Source organism: Anguilla anguilla, chromosome 11, assembly GCF_013347855.1.
Source record: "Anguilla anguilla isolate fAngAng1 chromosome 11, fAngAng1.pri, whole genome shotgun sequence".
Classification (NCBI taxonomy): Eukaryota; Metazoa; Chordata; class Actinopteri; order Anguilliformes; family Anguillidae; genus Anguilla; species Anguilla anguilla.
In genome coordinates this window covers 9,272,596-9,290,500 of record NC_049211.1, presented here as the reverse complement: position 1 = coordinate 9,290,500, position 17,905 = coordinate 9,272,596, and the positions used below count along the sequence as shown (strand labels likewise).

General features: G+C 39.1%; 1 protein-coding gene across 14 annotated transcripts in view; it reads right to left on the bottom strand.

Moving 5' to 3' along the window:
- The window catches only part of LOC118207564 (tumor necrosis factor receptor superfamily member 14-like), a 135,103-nt gene that overhangs the window by 36,351 nt on the left and 80,847 nt on the right, over positions 1–17,905 (bottom strand). For 5 of the 14 annotated variants that reach the window (XM_035381273.1, XM_035381268.1, XM_035381269.1 and 2 more), the window contains exons 4-6: positions 958–1,083; positions 589–744; positions 96–186 (exon numbers count right to left, since the gene is read on the bottom strand). The exons of 3 other annotated variants lie outside the window; for them this stretch is intronic. In XM_035381273.1, coding sequence (XP_035237164.1) covers positions 96–186; positions 589–744; positions 958–1,083 — 373 coding nt within the window. Of the gene's footprint in view, positions 1–95; positions 187–588; positions 745–957; positions 1,084–1,233; positions 1,755–7,394; positions 7,874–8,042; positions 8,134–8,505; positions 8,662–8,872; positions 8,999–9,153; positions 9,248–9,791; positions 9,819–9,931; positions 10,028–10,908; positions 11,007–17,905 lie in introns of those variants that run through there. 6 more of the 14 variants (XR_004761403.1, XM_035381288.1, XM_035381286.1 and 3 more) reach the window with 6 other exon arrangements.

Below are 17,905 nucleotides of genomic sequence, written 5' to 3'. Positions count from 1 at the left end.
CAAAGAGTAACAACTCTTGTTGGGTTTTGCATTACCCCAGACTGATTTACTATCTGGAAAATTATGTTATTTGGGAATACATACAGGAAACTTACTCTGTGTGTGGTCTGCAGTATGCAGAAAAGGATTTATTTGAAAAAGTTTTATCAGGACAGTATCCACATTCGGTATTAGTCGATGTTGTTCCTGTGAAAATATATACGGGAAGGTATGTCAAGACATAAAAAATCTCAAAAGAAGTTTTCAGAAATGTAGACTGTGCAGTTAAGTGAGTTAATTTTACTAAACAGACACGGATAAAAAAGGGATAGTTCACTTTGTGGAGTTTTTTGATACTATTTCAGTCTTAGCGTATGTTTCCCGATTGGCCCAGACAACTTATGTCTGTGATGAAGAATATTTTATATACCTACAGAAGTTTTTGGTGATCTCCCAGTATTGTGAGAAATGTATCTACTTCCTCTGGGTGACCCACTAGCTTCACAATGGCTGTTGTAGGGGCATCCGCCAATCAAAAACATACACTAACCCTCAAATATTAAAAAAAAAAAACTCAACTGTCCCTTCAAGATATTAATGCAATCCAACCGTTGTGTAGGATGAACTGTCCAGGCCTGCAGATGGTGTGTTTATGCGCAAAGCTGCACCCCTTATTATCAGTCTTAGTGCAGTAGTGGTGATCCAGAGGCCCACACACTGTGTCAGAGGTGGGGGTGCACTCTCTCTCTGTTTTTAAACCCAAGTCTGTGGAGGAACGGCGAATAAAGATCCATACAAAAACATTATTTGAGTATTTCAGTAACAGACCTGTTCATTATTCACCATCAAGTCAAAACAGCATATTGAATTTTAATTACTGTAAGAAATCTTTTATAGATTATTAAAAAGACAGTCAAGCATGTTGCAAATGGCCATGTCATGAATGAACACATTAGTTGAATATGAATCTTTTCTCACCTGGCTCACACACTGTACAAGACAAACAATGAGACAGACCGGTGGGCACGGCGATGAATGATTTTTGAGTGCACGGTACACATGAGGTATTAGCAAATTCAGTGCAGTGTTTATAAACATGTGTCCCTAATGGGGAAAAACAATCACAAAACAAAGTTAAAATGTATTCGTTGAAATCACATTTCAATGGCAGCAAAATGAAGAGCATGTTTAAACCCATGCAGGCCAAAATCTACTGCATTAGAAGCTTTATTCTGATAAAAGATGGTGACTTACCAGGTGTGCACATTGGACAGCACTTTCCATTAATTTCATATTCTGCACTTCCACAGGAATAGGCGAGGCCACAGAACAGGAGCAATAGATATGCCTGAAGCATATGTAATAGTACAAATTACACTGGAAGCAAAGTCTGGTGCATTCTCCTCCACTGTCTCCTTATTAGCCAATCTTAACCGAAATTTTAATGATTTTTGTGACTTTTTTTGTACTGAAGCCAGTAGCTTGCTATCCCGCCATTAACACTACTTGAAAAGTTTTGCAGTTTGACAGTTTAACTGAATAATTTTTTGTATGTGTTTCTGTATGTGTGTGGTGGCAGTTGAAATGTCACTGGTAGAGGTGTGAGAGAGAGAGGGTGGGGAGCTTTAGAGCTTCAGCACCCAGGGGCCCACAGGGGGTCTTAATCCAGCCTTGCTACAAAAACGAATTGGCAGGTGGCAGGAAGATGTATCTGTAACATGACTATGACAAATGTTACCTTAGGATCGTGATAAGAGAGTGAATTATATAATTTGACATTCAAACAAAAACTGAAACAGGAAGCAGAAGTCAGAAACAGCAAAGAATGAGAATGTACTTGTCCTAACAAGCACCAAAGCTGTACTAAATAAGGTAATGAGGCAAAACATTAATCTCTTACCATCCCTAAAGGGACTTAAAAATGCCACATATTGAAAGCATATTCCTGTGCACAATAAAATAGACCGTGTTAAAATTTAACTCCAAGAGAGTCACATATACAGAGTAAAATGCAGAGTTTAACACTTACTACTTTACCGTGAGCTTGATAGATGTCCATCTGTCGTAATTCACAAAATTATGGTCAGATTTCTTCCTGGTCCTGGTTTCTGTGATTCAGCCTAGGAAGATTAACGTTACATAATCCTCATTTTAATTGAATTTCTGCATTCTATCAGCAGTACTTTAGGTAAACAAAACCTGAAATGCACATTAACAGAAATTATAGAATGACGTGGCTTTTTGTTTTATTTGAGTTAAATTTCAGTAACCTTCCAGTTCCAACCATGGGCAAACATAAGGGAGTGACCCAAGTGATGACAGAATGGACCCTCGGTGGCCTGAGAGTACTCCCGTTCACAACATTTTTATTATATCGCGAAAAGTCCTGAACTCCTCAGTTCGGGAAATAAATTCTAATTTACGAACCATGCAGAAACAATACAACGTGAGCGGTCTATATATTGGTCATGTTACTTGGATTTTGGAACAACTCATGAAGCTATGAAAGGTTTAAAAAGTGATAACAGAGTAACTTTTTAGTTGTGTATTTTGTTTGTACTTATACACAGCGGAAATGAACACGAAAGCGAAAGCTGACTGGGAATTCCCCGCGTGCTCTTGTTTACTTCTAATATACTTACAACCATGAATATACACGATTTCATGGTCTAATAAATAACAAAATTATAATTAAAAATTCTGTCCTACAGTAAATAACTTTTGCCGAGATAGCGTAGACCTACAGACTATAAAACAATTGTCATTAGCGAACAGAACAGAGCATATTTTAATCGTTCTAAGCGTTTAACTGGTGTTACATTACATTACATTACAGGCATTTAGCAGACGCTCTTATCCAGAGCGACGTACAACAAGTGCATTGGTTCACGATGTAGAGGTGCAAAAGAAACACTAGAGTGAAGTAATGATCGTAGTGCCAGAAGTGACCACATCGATCAGGACTCCAACCCTGTAGAGTAAGCTGTTCAGCAAACAAGAATCCTACCAAGTACAAACTAGCACTGGAATCACATCTAATCACACCTAATCAGACAAAAACAATCCTGCCAGATACACTAACATAATCATATTATCCTAACTAGGTACAGTGAGCTAAACTATAGGCTAGGGAGGGGTGGGGAGAGGTGCAGCCTGAAGAGATGAGTCTTCAGTCTGCGTTTGAAGGTGGTGTTAAAAAAATAACAATTTTATAATATAATTATTCCTGACATTTTCTCATAAGTAATCAGACAGAATGTAAGCCTTACTTCACTCACGAGCACGTCGAGAACCAATTTCTCCTTGGAATCTGTATTCGAAAGTAGCCACGCCTAAATCACAGACCAAAGTTTGCTGCGAGCTGTAGTCTAAAGAACAGCTACTTGTCTCGCTATCCATTTCGTTAGTGGGCCTTGCCCACCCAGAGGAATCATCTTCCCATCCAATGAAAACTCAGAAAAAATCACCGTTATAGTTATTTTTAGCGTCCATAGTTTTCTGTAATTTTATCATTGGTCATCAAAAAATTCACTGCTTTCTTATTGGCTATTTTGAAGGTGTAGGTGTGCTTAGTCAGTGCTGCTCCTTTACATTACCGCCAAACCACGCTACTTCTTCGCACATGCAGCACAGACGTGGTGAAGTGAACTGTGAAACTTGTTTGTAGCTAGCTGCTGTCAGGAATCCAATTAAAACTGTTAATACCTTTTTTCTTTTCTCTGATTCTTATGGTAAATGGTAAATTGACTGCATTTATATAGCGCTTTTATCCAAAGCGCTTTACAATTGATGCCTCTCATTCGCCAGAGCAGTTAGGGGTTAGGTGTCTTGCTCAAGGACACTTCGACATGCCCAGGGCGGGGTTTGAACCAGCAACCCTCCGACTGCCAGACAATCGGTATTACCTCCTGAGCTATGTCACCCCCTTATAAGTTATATAAGTAGTCTTGTATTGTTTCACATTTGAGTTTGCACGTTTTGCAAGCTGCGTGTTTCTTTTAAGTTGTCAGCTCACTTGGTGGCTGGTTTAGTGATTAGCCAGCATTTTTCTGCAGAATGCAGCAGGCCTGGGAGCGTCATAATGTCTGTGCATTGAGATATGTTGGCGTGGAAAAAGTGGAGAAGCCTCATAGGGGAGGTGATCTTGAAAAAAGGCTTCTTAAACATGAAACCTTCTGGATCTATTTCCTCAATACCACGTCCCCCAATGGTCTAAATGAGGGATTTGACATAAAACCTTTTTTGTGATTTTCTTTCTTGCCCTCTTTTCCAGTGCCCTAGTATGCCAGGGGCTAAGAAACGTCTTGTAATTGGTCTTCTGCTTATTATACCATGAGGTTTTCTAACTATTATTCTTAAATGATATGTAAAACATGTTTTACTTGTTGTTTGTTGGTATGCCGTTTGATACTTTTTCTATTATGTATCTCTATATATTTTTCTATTGTGGTATTAATAAATGATTGTATGTATTTGCACTACTTAAAAAAATTTTTTTATACCATATTATCGAATGGCCAATGTGCTATGGGCTACTTAATTGGCTGACAATGATGTCGATGTGATGTCATTGGCTTACTGCCTATATATACCTTTTTTATCTGTCATGTGGTCATTTCCCTGTAGAAGACCCTGTTGGGTTGTAACATTGCCTTGCTTTTTTTTAGTCAATAAAGTATTGGGAGCTGTAATCCAGTGTGCGGATATCCATTTTCTTTTAATCTTGTACTTTTATCCTGCACCTGGCTAAATACTGGTTGGATGTGCACACAGCTACTCTACTGTACTAACAAAAGTAACCATGGCCACATTTAAGGCACTGTATGAATAAATCTTAAATTTGAAGAAGTTCACTCACAATTACATTAAATTAAATATCAAAATAAATTGAAAATATTAACTCAGCTACACATGCAAAGGTGTTTGTGTATTTTTAATGTAAGAATCTGGAATAACGAGATGATAAACAAACTGTTTTCAGCAAATCCAATATATTATTGAGCAACACCTTCCCAGGTATTCATGCAATAGAATCCACAAATTTTTACAGTAATAATTTGGATTTATGGGATGGCAAAATCCTCCAAAATGCCTGCAACTCAATAGACGGTGCTTATTAAAAATTCAATAAAATAATTAAATCAAACTGTTTTCTGTAAACGTTAATGCGTTCTTGAAGATCACCTTCCCCGGTATTCACACCATGGATTCTGTGCATTTTTACTGTAGGTCTAATTTCAGACCTGGAAGATTCCTCCTTTGAATCAACATCAGTAAAAAATGCACTGTCCGGGTCATTAGGATCACCTTTCTGTGTGGACTCATTTTCTCTCGCTGTGGGTTTCCTTGTGATACAGTTTCCTCCCATAGTTCAAAGACATGAAGATTGTGATAAATTGCCTTTAGGCATGACTGCGTGAGTGAATGGTGTGAGGGTCCTGCGATGGACTGGCAGCCAGAACAGGGTGTATTCCTGCCACATGCTGGGATCAGCCCTCCTTGCAACCCTGGCCAGAAATAATCGCATTAGATAATTGACGGATGGATCTTCACTGTGGTATTTAATTGGTGAAATTAACTGAATTAACATTACATTAACTATACCCCCACCACTCATTAAAATTTGCATATGTTAAGAAAACAGAATCAAAATGGTTTTAACATGTAAGAACAACTCCATGCACACAGCTGACAGCTGCAGTACTAACTTCACCCAGCCCATATAATAGTATTTTTATCAGTCTTCATGATACCCATCGAGTCATGTGTACCCTTGCCATCATTTTTTTTTTTAATTCAACTTCAGCATGAGAAATACAAAATACAGCATATATAAAATAATATGAGAATAATAAGGAATAATGAACAGACAAATGTACAACGCCAGGGGTTACAAAGTCAAAATGAGAATTATGCAGTAAAATTATATCAAAAAAAGAGATATGTACATATATTAAAATTATATTAGTATGTTACATTACATTACATTTATTTGGCAGATGCTTTTATCCAAAGCGACTTACAAAAAGTGCATTTCATGGTCATACACAACTGCTAAACACAGGTTCAGTAAGATACAATTATTTTGTACAGTTTAGTTCACACAGTGAACACTATTCAGACCTCTGCAAACCAACTATGCAGAAGAATAAGCTACAGAATTAGGGCAAATACAAATTACCAAAAAGTGCTGGGATGGGGCAACATGTAACAAGAGTCATGAAAAAAAGGGGGGGGGGGGGTTTAGAGGGAAATATACAGCGTAGTGGTGGTTAGTCTAGGTATAGTCTGAAGAGATGAGTCTTCAGGTCACGGTGGAAGATGGGTAGTGAGGGGGAGGTTCGGAGAGGGACAGGGAGTTCGTTCCACCACTGGGGAGCTAGGGTGGAGAAGCTCTGTGATCCCTTTGGTCGAGTGGGAGGGGTTACAAGGTGCCCTGCTGCCGCAGAGCGGAGTGGTCGATCAGGGACATAGGACCGAATCATGTCCTGCAAGTAGCAATCACTGTGGTGCCATCAACCGTGGTTGAGAGTTCACGTAGTAAAGAGGTCTTGCATGGGAAGAAGAGCAGCTCAGTTTTGTTGAGGTTGAGCTTCAGATGGTGGCTGGCCATCTAGGTGGAGATGTCAGCCAGGCAGGAAGATATCTTATCATCAACCTGTGTGGCCGAGGGGGGGAAAGAAAAGAAGAGTGTTAAATTTGGAGCACAAATTTAAAGTTTTCACAGCTTTACTACTGCATGAGGTAGATAATGTTCTAATGTAGGACTCTGCTTCCTTTATAAAGGTACAAAAATAGGGCTTAATTTTTAACAGCTTACATTTATGGATAGAAAACTTTGGCAGCAATATGATGAGATTACACAGAAAAAATTCATTTTCTAATTCTTTCCAATAATTTGTGAAACCAAATACATCCTTCAAGCAAATTCATCTTCGTAATTGTGTTCAATCGGTAAAAGAATACATTACCCGGGCCCACCCCTCATTAAAATGTAAAGAATCTAAATGGTTTTAACGTAGCAGAACAATTCCATGTATCAGGGGCAGTACTAGCTGCACACAGCCCATCTAATAGTATTTTTATCAGTCTTTGTTATTTCCCCATAAAGTCATGTGCTCCTTTACCTTCATCCTGTGGCTGGTTTGTGCTGTTCATTCTTTCACGCTCTGTCAGATCTGTTGCCTAGCAAAGTGGAGACTTTAACTCAGTAAATACAGTATTAACCATAAAAGCGTAGAGGTCATTGCATAGCCCCAGGAGTGACATCTGAATTAATTAAATTAACTTCATAGCAAATGAAATTCTGCTCTAGAAAGATATTTGAAAAGTTAGGCGCATGACATAAAAAGCTTCTCACGTACCACGTTCTGCCTTCTGCTGCCTGAAAGGAAAATAATGCTTAATTATTTAATTACTTGATAACTACATTGCATTTGTTTTAATAACTTCAAAATATAACATTATATTATTACCTTTCCTTTTTTATTTTCTTGTTTAATTCTTTAACATCGAATATCACCAATAAACCAATGGAGTACTATATGGTACATTACTTTTCTTTTTTGAATTCCCTGATTAAACGCTAAATATTTAATATGCTAACAACTCTTATATCTTGTATAAATACAAGGATTTCAATTCACAAAATATGGGTAGCACAGCCAACCTTAAACTGCTATTCAAACCATTTACAAGTTTCTTAAAAATAAAATTCAAAGACTTACCAAATAGAGGGTGAAACTTCCTTAAAATGAAAATGATTGCTAAAATAACAGCTAAAACAAGCAGCACAGGCACAATAATGATGTAAACAGGAATATTTCTTGGTCCACATTCACTATCCGATGTGTTTGTTCCTGCTGTAATTTCCTGAAGTCCCAAGGACTGGCAACTGTCAAAAAAATAAACATATAAGTCCAAATCTCAAATAATCATTCAGGTTATATTTATCAATACAAATAATAATGAGTAACAACTCATCTGTTTGGTTTTGCTTTACCCCAGACTGATTTACTCATCTGGAAAATGATGTTATTTGGGAATAAACATAGGAAACTTACTCTCTGTGTGGTTTGCAGTATGCAGAAAAGGATTCAGTTGAAAAAGTTTTATCCGGACAGTATCCACATTTGGTATTAGTCGATGTTGTTCCTGTGCAAATATATATTGGAAGGTATGTCAAGACATTAAAAATCAGAAACATAGACTGTGCAGTTAAGCGAGTTAATCTTACTAAACAGACACAGATAAAAAAAAGAATAGTTCACTTTGTGGAGTTGTTTGATACTATTTCAGTTTTAGTGTATGTTCCTAATTGGCCCAGATAACTTATGTCTGCGATGAAGGATACTCTATATGATGCCTACAGAAGTTTTTGGTGATCTGCCAGTATTGTGAAAAATATATCTACTTCCCCAGGGTGACCCACATTGTAGAGGCATCCACCAATCAAAAACATACACTAACCCTGGAATCTATTTTTAAAAACTCTACTGTCCCTTCAAGATATTAATACAATCCAACCTTTGAGTAGGATGAACTGTCCAGGCCTGCAGATGGTGTGTTTCTGCGCAAAGCTGCACCCCTTATTATCAGTCTTAGTGCAGTAGTGGTGATCCAGAGGCCCACACACTGTGTCAGAGGTGGGGGTGCACTCTCTCTCTGTTTTTAAACCCAAGTCTGTGGAGGAACGGCGAATAAAGACCCATATTGACACATTATTTGAGTATTTCGGTAACAGACCTGTTCATTATTCACCATCAAGTCAAAACAGCATATTGAATTTTAATTACTGTAAGAAATCTTTTATATATTATTAAAAAGACAGTCAAGCATGTTGCAAATGGCCATGTCATGAATGAACACATTAGTTGAAAATGAATCTTCTCACCTGGCTCACACACTATGCAAGGCAAACAATGAGACAGACCGTTGGGTCCATCGGTGAATGATTTTTGAGTGCACGGTATACAGGAGGTGCTAGTGTACTCCGTGCAGTGTTTATAAACACGTGTCCCTAATCAGAAAAAAATACACAAAACAAAGCCAAAATGTACCCATTTGAAATGACATTTCAATGATGACAAAATAAAGAGCACCTTCACATTTTACCCCTGTAAGCCAACATCTACTGCATTAGAAGCTTTATTCTGATAAAAGATGGTGACTTACCAGGTGTGCACATTGGACAGCACTCTCCATAAATTTCATATTCTGCACTTCCACAGGAATAGGCGAGGCCACAGAACAGGAGCAATATATATGCCTGAAGCAAATGTATTAGTACAAATTATACTGGAAGCAAAGTCTGGTGCATTCTTCCCCACTGTCTCCTTATTACCAAATCTTAAACAAAATTTTAATGATTTTTGTGACTTTTTTTTTCGTGCTGAAGCCAGTAGCTTGTTATCACTTTGACAGTTTAACTGAATCCTTTTATGTAGGTGTTTCTGTATGTGTGTGTGGTGGCAGTTGAAATGTCAGTTGTAGAGGTGTCAGAGAGAGAGGGGGTGGGGCTTTAGAGCTTCAGCACCCAGGGGCCCACAGGGGGTCTTAATCCAGCCTTGCTACAGGGGACAAAGATGAATTGCCAGGTGGCAGGAAGATATATCTGTGACATGACTATGACAAATGTTACCTTATGATTGTGATAAGGGAGTGAATTATATTGTTATTTGACATGCAAACAAAAACTTAAACAGGGAGCAGAAGACAGAAGTCAGAAACAGTAAAGTGTGAGAACGTACTTGTCCTAACAAGCACCAAAGTTTTACTAAATGAGGTAATGAGGCAAAACTTTAATCTCTTATCATCCATAAAGGGACTTTAAAATGCCACATATCAAATTTTCACTAAAAGCATATTCCTGTGCACAACAAAATACTGTGTTAATTTAACTTCAAGAGGGTCACATGTACAGAGTAAAATGTCAGAGTTTAACACTTAATACCTTACTGTGAGCTTGATAGATGTCCATCTGTCATAATTCACAAAATTATGGTCAGATTTCTTCCCTTTGTGGAGGTCCTGGTTTCTGTGATTCAGCCTAGGAAGATTAACGTTACATAATCCTCATTTTAATTGAATTTCTGCATTCTATCAGCAGTACTTTACAGGAGAGTTTGCAACATATCTAAAAAGGTAACCTATATACAGATTTTTTTTCTTTTAGAGCTCAGTGGATTCAAAGGTAAACAAAACCTGAAATGCACATTAACAGAAATTATAGAATGACGTGGCTTTTTGTTTTATTTGAGTTAAATTTCAGTAACCTTTCAGTTCCAACCATGAGTAAACATAAGGGAGTGACCCAAGTGATGAAAGAATAGACCCTCAGTGGCCTGAGAGTACTCCCGTTCACAACATTTTTATTATATCGCTAAAAGTCCTGAACTCCTCAGGAAATAAATTCTAATTTACGAACCATGTAGAAACAATACAATGTGAGCGGTCTATATATTGGTCATGTTACTTGGATTTCGGAACAACTCATGAAGCTATAAAAGGTTTAAAAAGTAATAACAGAGTAACTTTTTAGTTGTGTATTTTGTTCATGTGTTACGCATACGCCATTCGATACACAGCGGAAATGAACACGAAAGCGAAAGCTGACTTGGAATTCTCCGCTTGCTCTTGTTTACCCGTTTAAATAACGTCTTCTAATATACTTATAACCATGAATATACACGATTTCATGGTCTAATAACAAAATTATAATTAAAAAAAAATCTGTCCTACGGTAAACAACATCTCCCGAGATAGCGTAGGCCTACAGACTATAAAACAATGTCATTAGCGAACAGAACAGAGCATATTTGAATCGTTCTAAGCGTTTCACCCGTGTTAAAAAAAATAACTGCCACCATTTTATAATCTAATTATTCCTGACATTTTCTCATAAGTAATCAGACAGAATGTAAGCCTTACTTGACCCACGAGCACGTCGAGAACCAATTTGTCCTTGGAATCTGTATTTGAAAGTTGCCAAGCCTAAATCACAGTCCAAAGTTTGCTGCGAGCTGTAGTCTAAAGAACAGCTACTTGTCTCGCTATCCATTTCGTTAGTGGGCCTTGCCGCGTTTCCACCGCAGGAACTATACCCCGGAACTAGGAACCTTTTGAGGAACTCAGTGCGTTTCCACCGCAGGAACTAGGGTCTAAATTTAGTTCTGGGGGCTTTGTTTTACCCCCTAAAACGTTCCTGCTCGGGGGGTAGTACTTTCCGAAAGTACAGGAACCTTTTGGGTGGAGCTTGCAGCGCTGAACATTTCTGATTGGTCGAGTACTCGTAGCATTTTTGTTGTATTTATTCTCCGCCATTACCCGCCATGTTTGAAAATATGCAGCGCCAAACCAATTTATTTTCATAATAACTTCAAATCAAACTTGTATGTTATGCGGCGCAGTAGCCTACTTTTGGTTATGGCCTGTCAACGTCTTGGAATTATAACGTGTGCTCTTCTGTTCTTTTCTTGCTTTAGTATTCGTTTTATAAAATGCTAAGCATTCGTGCTGGGACAGCATATTACGTAGGCTACCGAAACATTCAAACGGATTAATTCGGTTGCTGAATATTTTCTTCCGGATTTTCTTTGTTAGCCCGTTGTAATTGACTCAAAACGTTTGATACAGTTATGTGAGGTATGCGGTAGTTCTGCATAATTAACATTGGTGATACAGTACAAGTAAACTGGAAATCACCTTCCGCACTTTTTATCCGGGTAAAATAACAGGTTAATTCTAGTAATCTTCCCTTTAGCTTTTTCAGACTGCCGTAATTGTACTGCCATTTTTAAATTCCACGAAAAGACCAGGAAGACTATGGACTCATTTATGGTGCATGGTTCGCATCTGGAGGGCACACTTCGCTGCTCGGCTAGCAGTAACTTCGAAGGAAAGCAAACGGTGGCTGTACCACTACTAATTTACATTTTCACGCAAGTCCGAGCTTTCTTTCTATTCTCGTCATTTTGCGATTAGCCTATATGGAATTGACGACGAGAAAGTAATAAAACAGCAAATTGTTTACAACGTGTGCATGTTTTCTGCTGTTAATGAATGTGTTTGAGAGGATATATGAAAATCAATAGGCTAAATACAAAAGTAACCATATATAGTCATTGTTGGTAACCCGTTGTATATAAGTGGAATAAACCCCTCCGGGCTGTCCCGGTTATTAGAAAATAATGTAGGCTACTTCGGTGGTAGTATGGGGTTACAGAAGAAATCATATGACAGATGGACCGACGACAGTAGGCTAATTTGCCTAATCTTCGCGGTACTTTAGACCCCGGTGGAAACGCAGACAACCATTGGCTGAAGGAACCTTTTAGTTCCTGGTAAAGTAGTTCCTGGGACTGAAAGTTCCGGGTAATTTTGGTGGAAACGCGGCTTAACCAAAGAACAGCTACTTGTCTCACTATCCATTTCGCTAGTTAGCAAGTTAATAGCTGTCCGCGTGACCAGGGGCATGTCTACGGGTGGGATCCCTACAGTAAAAATGCACAGAATCCATGGTGTGAATACCTGGGAAGGTGATCTTCAAGAATGCATTGGAGTTTGCAGAAAACAGTTTGACTGAATTATTTTATTGAATTTTTAATAAGCATCATCTATCAAGTTGCAGGCATTTTGGGGGATTTAGCCATCCCATAATTCCAAATTCTTTCAGTAAAAATGTGTGGATTCTATTGCATAAATACTTGGGAGGTGTTGTTCAAGAATATATTGGACTTCGCAGAAAACAGTTTGAGTTCATGAGTTTATTGAATTTTTAAAAATGGTATGTTTAGAATTTAATGACCACTTCGGAGGATTTTACCATCCCCTAATTCCAGATTCTTACCGTAAAAATACACAAACACCTTTGGATGCATACCTAGGAAGCAGGACTTCAAAAATCTAGTAGAGTTTTCACAAAACTATTTGATGTGATTATTTTATGGAATTTTAAAAAAACGGCATGAATTTAACGTAATTGCCATTTTCGAGTATTTATTACTTCAATCCGGAGTATTACAATATACATATTTATTTATTTATTTATTTATTTATTGAAGTATTGAAAGTGCAAGTAGTAACTTCTTCTGCGGTAGAACTGCGTCACAATCGTGTTACCACAATAGAGAGCGATGAATACCGTGCACTAATTTTTTGGTGCGAATAGCTTGACCGATCTTTCTCGTGTGGATGGCGTGACCGCAGTACCGTGTCATAAAAAGCATACTCCCGAAGTACCTGAGCGATTTGAGCGTTTTGAGCACTGAATTCTATGATACACTACATGACATGCGATTTAAACATAGCACTAGTTGTTGTCTGTTAATTTAGCGTGTGACTTAGGCGAAGTCAACGGATGGTTTAATATGAAGTCTAATATGAAGATTAGCCTACACACAAGGGTTAAATTTGAAGTTATGTCGGAGCTCCTAGGCCCATTTTCACTGTTAGCTGGAAGGTTGTGGCTTATCCTTTATCAAAGGGTAACGTAACTTATTTGATTTGCCGAGCCCAAATGAAAAATTATCAGTTTTATGGCATTTATATTTATTTATCAGAATTAGAATTAGAATTATTTATTCGCCAAGTACGATGTACAAGGAATTTGTCTTAGTGCAAGGTGTCAACATACAATCCAATACGAGGAGCTTAAAAAGAGCTTAAAAAATAAATAAATAAAAAATAGTAAAATACTGTGTAATAAAAATACAATACAATATAATACAATACCAATATACAGATACAGTACGAATAACTGGGTTAGGTAGACAGTTAAGGTACAAGAGTGTGCAATAGGGCTGTCAAAAATATTCTAAGTTATAAAACTATTCGAAAATCTTTTTTTTTTAAGTTTTTAAGTTAGAACCTAAATTTTGATCATTCGAATATTAGTTTTGGATCCCGCGTTTTTGATTCCGCGTTTTTTAATTAACATGAATACACAGGATTTAATTTCATGCGGCGAATCATGTTCATGCACGCAAAGTTTATTTTCTGTCCTAACGTTACTTCCTCTGTCACATCAAAAATATTAAAAACTAACGGCGGAAATGGCAGCAGCATCGGAGGAGTTGGTCCCACTAACTGGTAAACCCTGTTCGGGAATTTTTCGGCTTCTTGACCATAAATGGCGAGGTCAAGGACAAGAAAAGAGTTACGTGCAAGCTTTGCAGAGCAAGTCTGGTGTATTCAAATACCATATAGTTTTTATGTTAAGAAATAAACAGGGATTTCCTATAAACAATCATTTCTCTATTATTGTGATTAATAAATGCCGAGTTGTGGCAAATTACATCCACGAGAAAGTGTTTTATTCATTTGCGCATTAGGCTATAGAAACTGCAGGAGGCTCATTTATAACATGAACTTGCGTGTGTGAAGTGAAGACCTGACCTAGTGCCACAACCGTTTCCATGGTCAAATCGAGTCATGTTGAAATTTTATAAATCACTATTGTGACGTGATTTTCTATGTACGCGCCACACAGTTGATCTATAATAGAGAAAGGGTCTTTGGGCGGCGGGGGGGGGGGGGGGGGGGGGGGGGGTAGAGGAAGGGTCTTGTTTAGGAAGATTATGGCTTGGGGAAAGAAGTTGTTCAGTTGGCGGTTAGTTCTAGTCTTTAGGGCTCTCTCTCTCGGTCTCCGCTGAGAGGGGAAGCGCTGGAAGAGAGAGTGGCCGGGGTGTGAGGGGTCAGCCAAGATTTTCCCTGCTCGCTTCCTCATTCTGGAGATGTACAGATCTGTGATGGGGGGAGCTGGCAGCCAATGATTTTCTCTGCATACCATACTATGCGCTGTAGTTTCCGCTTAGACTGGGGTGATGCAGAGCCGAACCACATGGAGATGGAGGATGTGATGACTGATTCAATAATGGCTGTGTAGAATTGGACCAGCAGCGCTTGCGACAGCTTGAATTTCTTAAGCTGTCACAGGAAGTACATACGCTGCTGGGCCTTCTTGGTTATTGTAGTGATATTCCTGTCCCATTTGAGGTCCTGTTGGATGGTGATACCTAGGAATTTGTACGACTCTGCTCTGCTCACCATGGTGCCATGTATTTCCAAGGGAGGGTGTGGGGTGGGCTTCCTTCTGAAATCAGTGACCATCTCCACAGTCTTTTGCGTGTTCAGCTCCAGGTTGTCGGTTCCACACCATGACACCAGCTGAATTGCTTCTTCCCGGTATCTGGACTCATCACCATCTGAGATGAGACCGATCAGGGTAGTGTCGTCTGCGAACTTAAGAACTTTAACAGATTCACTGTTGGAAGTACAGGCATTGATGTAAAGCGAATAGAGTAAGGGAGACAGCACACAGCCCTGAGGGGCGCCAGTGCTGAGAAGGAGGGGGTCTGAAGTGAGGTCACCTACCCTGACACACTATTTCCTGTTGCTTAAGAAGTCATGGATCCAGTGGCAGAGAGGGGATGGGACATTGAGCAGTAAAAGTTTATCTAAAAGTAGATCAGGGATGATCGCAGACATGTGACTCAAGTCATTTGGTCCAAGTGTCAAGCAAGTCCCAAGCTAGTCCCAAGTCATTTTTTCTTGGGCAAGTCAAGTCAAGTCCAAGTCAAGTCACACCCCGCCCCCCCCCCCCCCCCCCCCCCCCCCCCCCCCCCCCCCCCCCCCCCCCCCCCCCCCCCCCCCCCCCCCCCCCCCCCCCCCCCCCCCCCCCCCAAGATACAGTCTTACCTGCAGTATCCGGTCTTTATAAAGAGAAAAGGCAAGGTATTAGTACCTGTCTAATAATGATATTATTGGCCAATCTATCTTGTTACGGCATTATTTGAAAATGGCGTTTAATTGTCAGTGAATTATACAGCATGTGTCTTATTACCCATTGCAGGGTTGGACTACAAATTAACACTCTGTATGGGTGTGAAATAAATGGACTGCATTTATATAGCACTTTTATCCAAAGCGCTTTACAATTGATGCCTCTGATTCACACACACACTCACACACCAACGGTGAAAGGCTGCCATGCAAGGTACCAATCAGCTCATTGGGAACAATTAGGGGTTAGGTGTCTTGCTCAGGGACACTTGGACACATCCAGGGCAGGGGATCAAACCAGCAACCCTCCGACTGCCAGACAAATGCTCTTACCTCCTGAGCTATGTCGCCCACTAAGTAAGATAGACCTAGCTATGATAATTTGTCAGTGAACTGCACAACTAACTAAAATATTATCTTTTTCATTAATTACATACTTCTGCTTGGAAATGAAAGTAAAATTAAAATGATGCGCCATTAAGTCATATTTTTCAAAATAAGGAAGCACAATCTTTTTATACATCGTTTTGACACACCACCCCTTTTGGTGCATATGGTAACAAAATTTAAGGAACCAAATTATGCTTCATGTACAGTATTTACTGCCACTTCCTCCAAGTACTGATCAGACTGTTTTACAGCAGGCTACTTGTTAGCTGCGGAACTCGCACTGCGTACCAAAAGTCAAACAAAAATGAAGAGAAAGCTATCTCTAGGATCATCTAGTTAAAGCTTATTTACCTAAACACAGGTTAGTGGAACAACTATTCGGCTTTGCCTGAATTTAACAAGTACAACAATTTCTGTTGTTTTGCATGTTTGTAACAGACACATTTACACCAATCAGCCACAACATTAAAACCACCTGCATTTTTCTGCTTTTTTCTGATTTAATATTTTATTTTCTCTGTTTGTAATCAGACAAATCACACGTGAATATTTTTTCCATTGAGTTCAACAGGAAAATTAATCAGGAGAAACAATTCTTGTAGTACCTACTGCATATCTGGCAGCAGCATGATGGTTTGAGGCTCATTTGATACCTTAGACCATTGATGACTCAAAGCCATTTAGCCAACAAATGTTCCATACTGTATCAGCATAATTTACAGCTGAATCTAGTCCCACCCTCAATTAATTACTTCTACCAAATAATAACACCTCTATTCATATAAACACTTATGTCGCAAGCAATAAATAACACAAGACATCTTTTTCTATCTCTTATCTCTGTCGATTCTTGGCCTCAACCAGTAGCTTCAGATCTGGGGTCTGATTTGGAGTTTTTCCACAGATGGTGCCTGTTGCGCGGAACAGCTGACCAAATGGCGTGAGTGCGTTGTATGAGCGGAGCTCAGCCCTCCTGTCAGCGACTATGACTGATTTCATCCTTGTTTGGTCTGCATGCTTCCAGAGACAAGTTCTGTTAATGGATTTGCTCCATAGTTGTTCCTCACAATGCTGCAAACATGCTTTATGACCTGCCTGGGTTGCCTTTTAGGCACAAACATAGCTGATTTTGGCGGATCTGCCAGTTCTTGTGCCATTCCTTGCTGCCAATTCCAAGGTGTTATGTTACAAGTATATGCTACACCACCACATTTGAAATAAAGGGAATAATTAAATTACTGTCGCTACTGTCACAATTACTGCTCATATCATTATTCATTATTGAATAATTAATAACATTCTGCTCATAAAAAGACATTACTGTTTTTCTTTGGGCAGTACAACATGATAGTGGTACTTCGGAGGAAAAATTTAGAGGATTCCACTGCTCTGCCCTGTGTATTCAGAAGCTCGTTGGAGAGTTCTTGTTTATTTTTCCTCACTGTTCAAAGCGCAGTCAGCTTCCTGTTTTGTAGCTGAACACCAAGTTGGTGGGATGTGAAGAAATTGTCACGTGACGTCCTGACCATTCAAACCCTTCACTCACAATCCCACACCCCAGTATCCCCAGATTCCTCTCAGGTGCACTCAGTGGTTTTCCAGTACGGATTTGCATATTCCATGTATCGTAATATTTCACATCACATGCTGCCAAAATTTTGCTACCATATTTGGGAGGCTTGTTTGGCGTGTACTGCCTGAAGGGACAGTGTCCTCTACGTGGAAAAAGGCATTTGTCCACTGTAAGATAAGGGCT